The sequence below is a fragment of the Falco rusticolus genome, chromosome 1 (genome assembly GCF_015220075.1).
Source record: "Falco rusticolus isolate bFalRus1 chromosome 1, bFalRus1.pri, whole genome shotgun sequence".
Taxonomy (NCBI): Eukaryota; Metazoa; Chordata; class Aves; order Falconiformes; family Falconidae; genus Falco; species Falco rusticolus.
The window spans coordinates 75,619,843-75,632,535 of record NC_051187.1 but is presented as its reverse complement, the minus strand read 5'-3'; the positions used below and the strand labels follow the sequence as shown (position 1 = coordinate 75,632,535).

The following is a 12,693-nucleotide window of genomic DNA, read 5'->3' as shown; positions in this document are numbered from 1 at the left end:
GCTCGCTCCCTTTGGGCTGTCCATGCTTTTTTTATCTGATGATTCTGTTGTAATATGCACAATAGCAAAAATAGGTGCAACATGTACATTGCATGTTCTCTGAGCCCCTGCACTGGGGAAGTCCTGTTCTAGCTCATGAAGTTCACACTGTTGCAAGAAGAGTTCCAGCTACAACTGGAGCCAAGCTGGTAAGTGGTACCTTTCTTGTTGGAGTTTTGTTGAAAGTTTTGGTTGTGTGAAGGAAGCCTGTTTCTAGGTTTTCTGCTCTCTCTTGTCTCAACTATCTGGAATAAAGGCCTGAGAGGAAAAGGGTGCACTTTCAGTCAAGTTCTGTCCTCTTTTCATCAAGCTATGTCAAGATAGGATGAGATGCAGTGTCTTCAAGAGAATATACCAAAGCAATATACTTCTTCAAAGTTGCATATATGTTTTTAAGTAAACTCACAGGGTGACAAGGTATCAGGCTGTAACTGGGTCTACTTCTGTAGCACCTAAAACTGCAATTTTATGTCTTAGTGAACAGAAGAACAGTATGCATCTGGTGGCTTAGAACACAGTTCCTAATAAACTAAAGGGCTACAATAGGAAAAAAAAAAACAATTAAAAGCAAAGACAGACATATGATTTTATGCTTATTTCTAACTTGAAAGTTTAATGCTGTTTTCTAAAGCACTGATTTGACACGTTCTCTGAGTCTTGTGGTCTCCTTATGTATCAGCATTAAGATGAATCTCCTAGCTTAATACTGAAATGAATAGCATTATTCTTTGTTATTAAAAAAAAACCAACAAAACAAACAAAAAAACCACAACAAACACCTGAGCAGTTCTAGAAACCTGAACAATGTTATCTAACTAAATCCCAAGTGTAAACAGAATCCATCTTTCTTAGCTTTATGGATGTTAAATAAAAGATGCTCTTCATTTAGCAGATGCATGTACTATGTACAACATACTAGACCTACTATGAGACCGTCAATTTTTTTCTGGAGGTTCACATTAATCTCTTGATTGGAATGAAATATCTCATAAAATGAATATTTTTTGCAATATTTACGAAGACAGGCAAGTCACACATCACACTCCATGTACCACCTGCATATTTCACTAACTGTCAGGGTTTAGTGTCCTGTGAAGGACCAAATTGACTTCTTTTTTTTTTTTTCCCAACATGATCAATAAATCTTAGTGTTACCATCAGGAACAAAAGATCAGTATTTGCCCACATACAAGAGAAGAATTTAAGGAGGCAACAAAGCAATGTCCTAGAACCCGTACTTTTTTTTTTTTTTCACACACCAGTGAAACCTCCATATGACATTAATATGTTAATGTGATAGCATGGTTTATTAAGTGAGCTGTGGAATCCTGGGCAATAATGCGCTTCGAAATGTTAGTCATGATACTGTGACTACTAAAATCAGTGTGTTGGCAACCAATGATCAGTGAAATTTTGACCAATTTCCTAACTCCCCTCCTGTGAACAACACATAGGGTGTTGAATGCACACACAGCATTCATGACAGCGGGTACTGCTACATTATAACAGATGCAGAAAAGACAGATGTTTTCCCTTGATGTGTTTTGGCAATGCTCAGGTAGGCTACATCACTGCTTTTTCACATGGTTTTGGTCCATGGGTAGTTGTTAACGAGGAAGATGGTTATCTGGACTTGCTTCTGATGAGGTCCCAGGGACCTCTGTCTTTAACCTCCCGTTTTTTCCTGACTAATTTCTAACTTGTGATTTTTCTTGTGCTGGGACCACCAGGCGTGCCTGTGGGCCAGGGCAACTGTGCTGTGTTGCTGGGCTTGTGTTCAAATGGCATAACCATGAGCAGGCAACAGACCTCGTGACTGATCCACTGCTTCAAGTTTGCTTAGCTGTTTAATCAATCTCAGACCGGCTTGTTCCAACATGTTATTTCGGAGCAATAGAAAATGTCCCTTATGCAACTGCTGGTGCATTCACAGCATTCAGAATTGTCTGGGACTGGCCGCGTGTGCGGGAGAGGAGCGTCCAGCCGAGGTGTTTGGGATGCAGATGATCTCCTCGGGTGTTGTAAGACGGGTAGTGGGGTCAGGACGGACCTTTGAAGCGGGCTGTGTCCAGAGTTGAGGGTAACACATTCTCCACCCCTCCCCGCTTTGAAGAAATCCTCCTCGGGTTTGGGAAGTGGCATCCCTCACAGCGCCGCGGAGCCCCGCGTCCCTGCCTTGCGCCTCCGCCAGAGCCGCAGCCCGGCCCGGGCGGGCGGCCCGGGGTGCTGAAGGGACAGCTCCGCGGGGCGCGCCGCGCTCCCGCCGCTCCGCGGGGGGCTCCGCGGGGGCGCGCCGGCCTCGCTGGCTTCCGCGGGGCTCGCCGGGGCGGCGGGCCGGGCGCTCCGGGCTCGGCGGGCCGCGCAACAAGAGCCGCGGAGCCGCCGTTCCCCGGCGCCCCGTCCCGGCGGCGGAGCCGGCAGCGCAGGCAGCGCTCGCCGCGATCACTTCCGTGTCAGGGCCGGCCGCCGCCGTGCCCGGCTGCCTGCGCCATGGGACGCCGTCGCAGCGCCGCCGCGGCGGGCGGGGGGCGGGGGCCGGGGGCGGCGGGGCGGAGCGGGACCGCCGCCAACCCTCCCCCGGGAACCAGCTGCTGCGGCAGGGAGAGGGCAGCGCCAGCCCCTCGGCCCCGGGGGCCTGGGGCTGGTTGCGCCTCCTGCCCCCGATCCCGGTCACCCTTCCTCCTCCTCTCATCATCGGTTCCCCTGCGGGCGCCGGCCAACCCCGAGCGGCGGGGGCAGCGCGGAGGGGGCCTGCCCCCGCCCCGCACCGCGGGTTGCCGCGGCCGCGCCCCCCCCGCCCGCCCCCTCTGCCCGGGCACCGCCGCAGCGTCCTCCTGCGGAGGGAGGCGGGGGGAGTGTGAGTGCGCAAAGTGGGAGAAACTCCCTCCGGCTCCCTGAGGGGGCTGGGGAGATTTGGGGCTTTTTTTCTTTTTTTCTTCTCTTTTTTTCCTTCCCACCCCACCCCCACCCCGACGCCACGTAGCAGCAGGTGCCGGCCGCCCGCCCGCCGGGAAGGACCCTGCTTGCGCCGGCTGTGTGTGCATGTAGAGGGCTCCCTCCTCCCCCTGCCGCCCGCCCCCCGGATCATTCTTTATACCGGGGGAGCGTGTGCACTGCGGTCCTTGCTCTGGGAATTGCTGCTGCTCTTCCTATTCGTCAAGGGCTTTCCAATCACCTGCCTCTGCCACCCTCTCCTCTCCGCTCTTTGTACTTTATTTTCACGTGCTCTTTACTAACACGGCTATTTTTAAATCCCGCTTGGATTTATTTCTTCCTCTCTTTCTCTCTTATTTTTCTTTTCTTTTTTTTTCCCTCTCTCTCTTTTTGTTTTTTTTTTGGGGGGTTGTTTTTTTTTTTTTCCGGGGGGTGGGTGGGGGGAGGGAGGTTAACGTTTGCATCTCCCTCCGGGAAAGATCCCACCAGCCAACCCAGCCCCGCCACTGCTGCATCCATCCATTCATTTTTATGGTCACTAGCAGCCTATCCCGGTAGTAGAAGGTGCAGAGAAGTGGGAGGCAGAGAGAGGGAGAGAGAGAGAGGGAGGGAGAGATCCGGACAGCGAGAATGGCCGAGAGAAAGAGGAACTGGAATAAAGAAGATGACCTGCCTGTGTATCTAGCTAGGCCGGGTACGACTGCCCAGACACCGCGGCAGAAATACGGGGGGATGTTCGCCTCCGTGGAGGGGGCCTACGAGAACAAAACCATCGACTTCGACGCCTACAGCGTGGGGAAAAAGGGGTCCCGGACCCCGCGGAGCGGCAGCCGGCACGACATGCTGGACGGCGGGGACAACTACAGCGAGACCGCCAGCGACATTAGCGAGGTCTCCGGCTCCGTCATCAGCTCCCCGGGAGACCGGGAGGACAAGACCCCGGGCGTGGAGATCAGATACCCCGTGGGGAAAGAGCTGCTGCAGGGCCAGGACAATGGGCAGGTGAGCGGGGCCCCGGGCCGGGGGGCGGGAGCCGCCGCCCCCGCTCGTCGGGCGAGCCGAGCCGTGCCGTGCCGAGCCGTGCCGCAGAGCCCCGCTCGCCGGCGCAGGGGGAAGGTGGCCGCCTTCGCGGGGGAGTTTCGGCACGGGAGGTCGGGGAGGCACGGACCCCTTCTCCCCGGCACGGTGATGCTATCGGAAGAGCCCGGCTGGCCCCTAAACTTGCCTGACCTTAGCGGGGGCGGCAGGGGGGGCGATCCCAGAAATCGTCTTCCTTTGTAAGCGATGGCGATGAGTTTTCTCCGTCTCCCTTCCTGCCGCTAAAACGCTGCCCGTGCCGGGTGGGCTGGAGGGCAGCCGGCCCCCTCGGCGCCTCCCCGCCGCCCCCTGGAACAAAGCAGCCCCCGCTGCGCTCCTGGGCTCGCCGGGAGAACTCGGCGGAGCTTGTCCCAGGCCCGCAGCCCGGCTATGCCCCGGCTGCCCCCCGCTCCCCCTGCGTCTTCATTGTCTGCCCGGCGGGGAGCGCGGAGGGCGGCGGGACCGGCCGAACCTGTGCCCGCGGGGTCCCCACCCCGGGGGCGGCAGCCTGGGCTCACGCCACCGACTTCAGGAAAAAGTGCGGCCGGTGGGGCTGCCTGGCCCCTGCCAGCTGTGGTTCTCCATCACACCCTGCTCTATGACACGCAGGCTGGGGGCAGACCCTGGCTCTCCTGGGAATCGGGGCTGTCATTGATTTCCCTTTAGAATAAAACGCGGCCTTGCAGTCATGTCCCTGCGGGGATGCACCCTTTCCCTTAGCGCCCTGCCTGGAGGCTGTATGGCCTGTCCATGCACTGCTCGTTCCACAGGCTACATACATATAGTTTCCAATCTTTTCTCCCCCTCTTCAATTTGACATGACTGGGGCACTGGTCCTCTCTGGGCTGGGGGCTGGGTGCAGGTGGCCTCCCATGCAGCCCAGTGGGTGCCTGCTGCAGTGGGATGCTGGTGGGAGCAGGCAGGGCTTGGTGGGACGCTGTGCCTTCAATGGTGCTGCTTCACTGCAACGACCTCAGCGTTGCCTTCAGAGGCTGCCAGCTGCAGTGCAGTCTTCCCTTTCCCAGCTCACCTGAATCCCTGTGCCTTTTCCATCAGGCTCTTGGAGTGGTGGGAAAGCACGGCACACTCCGAATGTCCCTCATCTTCTGGGACAACCCTGACGCTTCCTGCCCGTCTTCCCTTCTTTCTAGTTCAGCCTGGGACTCGGGGCAGTCAGCACATAGCATGCTACCTCTCCGGATCTCACAGTGCTTCCACAGCTGTCCGGCTTTGGGTTGGACTGGGCAGTGAGGAGGAGGTTGTGGATAAATAGGCTAGATTTTTTCACTGGGTTAGGAAGGTGCACCGCAAGCTGCAGTTACATGCCTGACCCCTGCACAGCACCAACCAGAGCTTTTTCCATGCTCTGAATGGTGATTTTGGGGTGAGATGTGTCAGGGATGTGGCTTGGGTGGGAAATGCCTTGTATCGATGTGGGTGTGCTAAGAGCCCCTGGCTCCTTGTTGCAGGGATTAACTTGGGCAGGCGCAGCTTTGCAATGGCTTTTGCCTTGCCCTTCCTACAATTTTCATGGGGCCTTTATCAAGCACTATGGGTGGAGGGAGGCACTCTGTGACTCAGAAAAGATGGAAGGGTTTCAACTAGCCACTTTTCCTCTCCAGCAGCTTCTGGCACAGCACCCACCTGGCCTGGTCTGGCCTGGCCAGGCTGTGCTGGGCTGTGCCATCACCCATGGCCTCCCTGGGCACAGGGCTGAGCAGGAAGTGGCACTGGGACAGTGACAGGGAGGGCAGAGCAAACAGTGATGTTAGGGTCAGAGCCATTGGTGGGACAGTGCAGGCAGTGCCATCAGGGACAGTGCCATCAGGGACAGAGCAGGGCAGTGCCATCAGGGACAGTGCCACCTGGGGACAGAGCAGGCAGCGGCATGGGGACAGCAGGGCAGTGCCATCAGGGACAGTGCCACCTGGGGACAGAGCAGGCAGCGGCATGGGGACAGAGCAGGGCAGTGCCATCGGGGTCAGAGCCATGGGGACAGTGCCATCTGGGGACTGAGCAGGCAGTGGCATGGGGACAGAGCAGGGCAGTGCCATCAGGGGCAGTGCCACGGGGATGGAGCAGGCAGTGCCGCTGCCATGTGCCGCGCAGTAGGACCCACAGCCGAGGGTCACCCCCCCACGGGCCCAGCCCCGCGGGAGCCCACGCGTGGGACCCGCCGGTGCCCTCCGCCTGCGAGCGGGGCGGTGGCGGAGCCGGGGGGGCGGTGTCTCCCAGCGCCGGTGCGGGAGGGAGGGAGGCTCCGGCTGGATTGATGGGCTGGGAAGGGGGGCCGAGGCGGTAGGGGTGGGGGACAGGAGGGAAGGAAACGCTTCCTGGGTTGAGCTGAGCGAATCCTGCTCCGACCTGCAGCCGAGAGGGCGCTGCTGCCGCCGGGAGAGGCAGCGCTCGGCGACCCCCCCGGGAGCCGCGTCCCTGTTTTATTGCAGCCGGGAAAAAAGGTGCCGGGTTTGCCTGGCTCCCCTTCCTCTGGGCGAGGAAACTTTGCCTCCATTACACAGCTCTGCCGGTTCGCCCCCGCCTCGCCCCATCAGCCGACCGGGCTCTGAATTGTTATTGCCTTTATTACCACCGGTATTTTTCCGCCGGGCTCGGCTCGCTCCTCGGGGTGTGTTGCGTGCGCCTGGCGCTAGCGACAGCCGACATGTCTTACCAGGGCAAGAAGAGCATCCCCCACATAACGGTAAGCGGTTCTTGGCAGGCAGCGAGCCGCTGCCCTCGCTCCTTTGTTAGCGGGGCGGGGAAGGGCGAGGCGGGCGCGCAGCGGCCGCGCAGAACCCCGCGGATGGCGGCGAGGAGCCTGCCGGGCTGCGGGGCCGCGGCTCCCCGGGGCTGGGTGGGCGCGGGCGCCGGTGCCCTCCCCTCCTCCTGCTGGAGCTGCGGGCCGGCAGTGGTTTTATTTCGCGTTTTTATTTTATGTGGCATTTTTTATTCCATTTTTTATGTTACTGTATTTTTTCCTCGCCCCGCAGCACAGCCGGGGCTCGGCGCAGTGTGCCCTCCCGCCAGCCCGGGGCCGGCGGCGGTGGGTCGGGGCCGGGAAGGGAGGGCGGGCCGGCGGGGGCTCGCCCCGGGGCCGGGGGCCGGGGCGGCGGTGCCGCCCTCCCGAGGCGCGGGGCCCTGGGAGGCTCGGCCGGCGGGCGAGGCAGAACAAAAGAGGGAGGGGACGAGCCGCAGCACAACGTGCCCCCGCCGCCGCCGCCCCCCGGCAGCGGGCAGGGGCAGCGCAGCCCACCGGCGGGGGCCGGGGCGGTGGGCCGGGGTGCGCTGGGGGTGCGGGGAGATGGGCGGGGGGGGTGGGGTGGGGAAGCGGGCGGGGGGAAAGCGTGGAGAATCAAGGAGCGCCATGATGCCAGCACCGACACCTCTGCGCGCTATTAATACATCAGACATGGAGGGGATCAGAAGTCAAAGAGTTAATCGTAACCGTTCCTTCCCCGCCTGTGCCCGTCTCCCGCTAGATGCTTTTATCCCCGAGCAGGACTACAATAGAGCGCGCTTTCCGCGCCAGAGGGAAAGATCCTTCGATTCGCAACGCTGCTGCCCCTAATACAGCGGGGCGTCAGGGGCTGGGATAAAGGGCAGGCAGAGCCGCCGGGGAGGGGGCTTCCAGGGGAAATCTCCGGCGTTTGGGCCCGCAGAGGTTTTCCGCAGCACCGCTGTTGGTGTCCAGGCAGGTGCTTGTTCTCCCTCTGGGGGGCTGGAGCAGCGGGTGGCGGGGTCACTGCTGCGGTGGCAGCCGGGGCCGGGGCCGGTGCTGCCGGCGCGGCGCGGGCAGGTTTCCGAGCTGCATGGTGGGTGTGGCCGCTGCCGGGGAAAACCGGGTGGTGAAAGGCGTTATTTGAGCCGGTGTTAAACTCGTGAGCACCTCGAGGTTTTCTTGCTATTAAAAAAAAAATAATCCATTAGCCAAAATATTTAGTCAGGAGGAGAACAGCCTCCTTCTAAAAGCACAATTTTATGATGCTGAAGTGCTGCATTTATGGTTTTCTGCTATCAACAGGCAGCAGAGCCTGGTGGCTGAGGCTGAGCATGGGTATTGCAGGGGCCCTGTGGGTGATGGCTCTTGCCTTGGTCCTCAGTGTGCCCTGTGCCTCGCCGTGGCTCAGGGTACCTCGGGATGGGGTGCCCTGGCCGCCCCTGGGGTGGGTGTAAGGTGCTTGGTGTGTGGCTCCACCTTGGTTTGCAGCTGGAGGGTGTAACAGGTTCCCACCCATGGCCAGTTGTTTGCTCTCCCATTTGGAGTAAAAGAAGAAACTGGAAGAATTACGAGTGTTTTGCCCTGGAATCAACAGTTCATTTTCATTTCCTCACTTCTCACAAATTTCCTTCTCTCCTGGTGAGAGGATTGGTGGGAAAAAGAGAGCCCAAACCGCAGTGTGTTCTCTTTGAAATGGGACGTGTTGTAGCTTCAACAAATGAATATTCATTAATGCTAGTGTTGAGTTTTGTGACCAAATCAAAGGCATAAATTAACATTTGTGAAGTTGGCAGGCATCAGGTCTGGGCTGCCTTTTTTTTTTTTATTTTAAAGATTTATGCTTCTGGCCCTTCTCTTCCAGTAAAAGCAAATCGAGCACTCTGTGTCACACCTTGTACAGACTGCCTGTCCCACAAGAGCCCACTGGATCTGTCCGGGTGTGTGTCTTCTGAAGCCCCATTCCAGTATGGCCAATTAGATGTTTCATCCTGCCATTAAGGAAATACACTGGAGCTTCAAGCCTTCTGGGCTCTGAGGAAATGTGATGGCTCTGTAAAGTTATGCAACAACAGTGATGATGAAATCATACAAAAATGTCATTTGTTACTGTGCTTAACACACCCCCTCCCTCCACACAAACACACACTTTTTGGAGCTATACCAGCTTCTGGATTCATTGGAATAGTGAGAAACTCATTTTTGACAGTGTCTCATGTGCCGATACTTTGCTGTGGATTTTCCTGTTCGCAGCCCGTGTTCCTTGCACAGGGCCAGGAGCTGTCATGCGCACACAAGAACAGCACCCAATGCTGCCATGGGCACTACCTGCAGTCAGTACCTGGCCAAAACTTCCTCCTGGGGTCAGGTCTGCAGCATCAGGAGCTTTGTGAGGGAAGAGGCAGAGGCGGGTTTCAGCTCTGAGCAGTGTGGGAGCAGATACCACTCTTGGGAAGACAACCCTGTGGTGTCCTTCCAGCGTTACTCCCCTGGGTGCATGAGGGCATAACTGCCTCCTTGTGCTTTGTCTGACTGTGCCTTGCCTCCTTACTCCTTCAGACAATTAGTGCCTGACTGATACCCCTCCTTCACCCCTCTCCCCCAAAGCAGCTTTATTCCTGTCTTCCTATCTCACCTTTTTCCTGGAAGTATCTAGGACAGTAGAGACACAGTGTTGCAGGCAGGCCCCTTTGGCACCAAGCATCTCCCTGCTCTCATTTACCAAGTTTGCACCTTTTTTTTTTTTCTTTTTTCCATTTAATTTCACCTGCGTTTTTTTTTCACTTCAGCCCCTGAAAATTCATGCTTCTTACAGTTTATCCTGGTTTTGACTCTGCTGCCCTTTATGCATCCCATGCGGCATCCAGGCTTGCTGTTCTTAGCTGAGCACCAGTGCTGCTCCAGTGTAAGGTGCCATTCAGTTGTGAGTCGGATTGGTGAAACTGGGCCCCTTTGGCTGCAACTACTGTGGGAAGAACCTCTGTATTTGAACCACCAGACCACTCTCTGGGTGATGTAAAATAGAGATGCACTGAACCAGTAAGTGTAAGCACTGCAGTACCGTCCCCTCCACTGTGTTAAAGTCTTTGTGGGGGGGGTCTCACTTTCCTGGTTCAGGAGTATTAGCTGGGGAGGGAGCAGGGCGTGCATTAGGTCAGGGTGGCCAGGAGTGCATCTGCAAGAGCACGTTTCTTGGCCTGTGTAGTACAGTTAGCCACCACATCCATTGCTGAAGTTTTTCTGCATGGGGTGGCAATCTTTTGTGCTTTGGTTGCATGGTGCAGGCATGCTCTTGTGCAGACCAGATTTTACAGGATACATCTCCCCACCCATTGCTATTAACAGCCCTATTGTATTCCTCTCGTGCAGCATGTTACAGGGAATTAAGGGAGATGATGACACTGAAATATCTGTTGCAAATTATTTTGGCTTCTGTGTTTTGGTAGTGCTTGGCACTTTTCAAGCAAGGCCTGAGCCTAGGTGAACTCAAAACTACAGCGTATGTAGAGCACAATTTAAAAAAGGCATGTCTCTTACAGGACTTGTTCCAGTAGCAATTCAGCCATTAAAACATAATCAGCATGAGCTCAGTGAAGAGGAGGTGTGAAGACAACTCTGCTGAGCAAAGGGAGAATAGCTAGTCACCGAAGCAAATGCAGGGAGGTACATGGCAGAGGCAAATGGTGCCTGAATCTCGTAAAAAAGGGAATAGTATTCCTGGGAATGGTCCAAGGGTTGGCATATGAATGGGGGAAGGAGCTGCTGGTCCTGAGCTGGCAGACTGTAAGGCATGGGGAGACAGAGAGCTCAGAAATGTAGTGTTACAGAGGGAGGATCTCACGATTGTGCATAGCAAGCAAAGAGAAGAGCTGCTGCAAGGTGAGAAAAGAAGCAGATGCAGAAAAATGGAGAGAGGCTGGGGAAATTCAGAGGAGTGGGCACAGAGAGTAATTTTAGTGGTAGCCTTTTGAATTGATTGATGTGAAGAGAACTGAGAAGTAAGTAGACTTCAGCTGAAGACATCAGAATACTTTGAGAGAGAAAATGCATTTGTCTGGACTTCTGTGTGGGACAGCGGTCTCAAGCTCGCTATTGAGGGTTGAGACCCAAACTTTCTGTTTGGCCTGAGCAAAGTGCTGGGGTAACATGAAGTTCTCTGGTGTAGACAACAGCAGTGTGAGAGCTGCCAGCTAACTCGCTTTGGACACCGGGGAGACATGCCCTACAGATGCAAGGTGTGGTGAGTACATGGAATGGGGAACCACAATCCTCACCTAGATTAGGATCTGTTCTGTATCTCCCCTGGCCACGCTTCCCCCCCCCCCCCCCCTTTGTTTAACAGTGTGGAGCTACACACAGATTGGCATGTGACTTGCCAAAAGTGTTTGAAAAGCCTGCTGAGTGCTGGGCATGGGAACAGTGTCTCACATTATTATTCTGCTATTGGCACAAGATTCGGACTGATCTGGACAGCACTTTTTGTCCTGCTTTAAAACACCAGGGTCTGCGACTTCTGGATCTATTCTTTCTCTTGAGTATTTGCTTAATATTCAAAGTTACATTTTCCCATCTGTAGCTGTAATAGACTTGGCCCCTCTCAGTTTGCTTGTCTGTCGATGAACATTTGTGAATTCACGTTGCATAGTGGGCTGGACTTGAACTTGGCAGCTCTGGAGGTGCTTTAGTTGCTTCAGTGTAAGTTGTTGGGCTTCCAACCACCGTTTCTATGGTTCTGTGGTAAGTTTTTTCCTTTCCTTTTTCTACAGGAAAAAAAGTGGCTGCATCATTCAAGCCACTTCCATCTGGTGTCTTAAATTACATTCGGAGTAGGTCCTTCTGGGGACATTTCTATGGGAACTGAAACCTTTGGCAGAGGGACAGAAAGAAGGGTTTGGGGCAGTGATTCCTTTCACTGCCACAGCAAGTTTGTCAGTCAGTGTCCTCAACAGGACGTTGGGGTTTTCAGTATCATAGCTGGTGCCACCACAGGGAGCTGAGCCGCGTTTTGCTCAAAGACGGGCAGGTTTGGAAAGAGGACAGTGGCTGGCTGGGAAGGCAGCTGATGTAGTGACGTGATTGAATCCCCTTCTTACAAGTGCTGAGAGTGACCACTGCCAATGAACCACTCTCCTGACAGGAGGTCAAGGTCTGTTTTCTGCTTTGTTGCCATTTCTTTCATAAACATACTTCTATATGTGATAAAAGGGAGAAGCTTCATTTTCCTTTGCAGGAGTCAGGAGAGCCCACTCGCTTGTGAAGCACTCAGGCACTGGGAGAGTTAGTTGGGATAAATTTCCTTCCTGAGAGAGATGGAAGAGAGATGAGCATCAGTTTATAATCTTGCTACGTATAAAGATGGTGGCCATGTCCCCTGGGACAGAGATACCTTGGGATTATTTTTGTTTTGTCACTTGATGCACTTGTCTCAAGACAAAATTTTTGATCTGTAGTGCATGTCCTGATGAGGTTTAAGGCCTCAACTCTTGCTTATGTTCCTACTGAATAATAAATGTCCCCACTGACTTCAGTGAAGTCTACACTCAGTGTAAAGTCTCCTGAGTGTGGTAGTGAGGACCCCAGTCAAGCTGGTCACCCTTGCCCACCGTGCCGTGGCTGGCTAAAGGAGTAGGCAGTGCTTAGAGCTGAGACCGTGGAAGGGTTGTTCATGAACCAGTGCTGGTACCATGTGAGATGAGGCAGCAAGCATCACAGCTTGCTATGACTTGCAGGAAAAGCAGGTATGTGAGGCAACATGAGAGCAAAATGTGTCTAAGTGCAAACAATATGCATCTGTACCCATTGCATTTAGTCGATCATGAATTACTATTGCTAACATTGTATTAAAGGGCATTTTCTACTACTGTTTCCCTTGCATCCACCTCCTCTGTCAGAGGAAGGATTCCTTATGGTGTCAGCCAGATTTTGAC

The 12,693-nt window shown here is 55.0% G+C and overlaps 1 protein-coding gene across 2 annotated transcripts in view; it reads left to right on the top strand.

The window, feature by feature from the left end:
- Positions 1 to 2,623: 2,623 nt before the first annotated feature.
- CRMP1 (collapsin response mediator protein 1) overlaps positions 2,624 to 12,693 on the top strand; it is a 52,347-nt gene continuing 42,277 nt past the window's right edge. The window contains exon 1 of one of the 2 annotated variants that reach the window (XM_037385075.1): positions 2,624 to 3,975. In XM_037385075.1, coding sequence (XP_037240972.1) covers positions 3,604 to 3,975 — 372 coding nt within the window. In that variant the 5' untranslated portion in view covers positions 2,624 to 3,603. Of the gene's footprint in view, positions 3,976 to 6,382; positions 6,752 to 12,693 lie in introns of those variants that run through there. The other variant, XM_037385083.1, reaches the window with a different exon arrangement.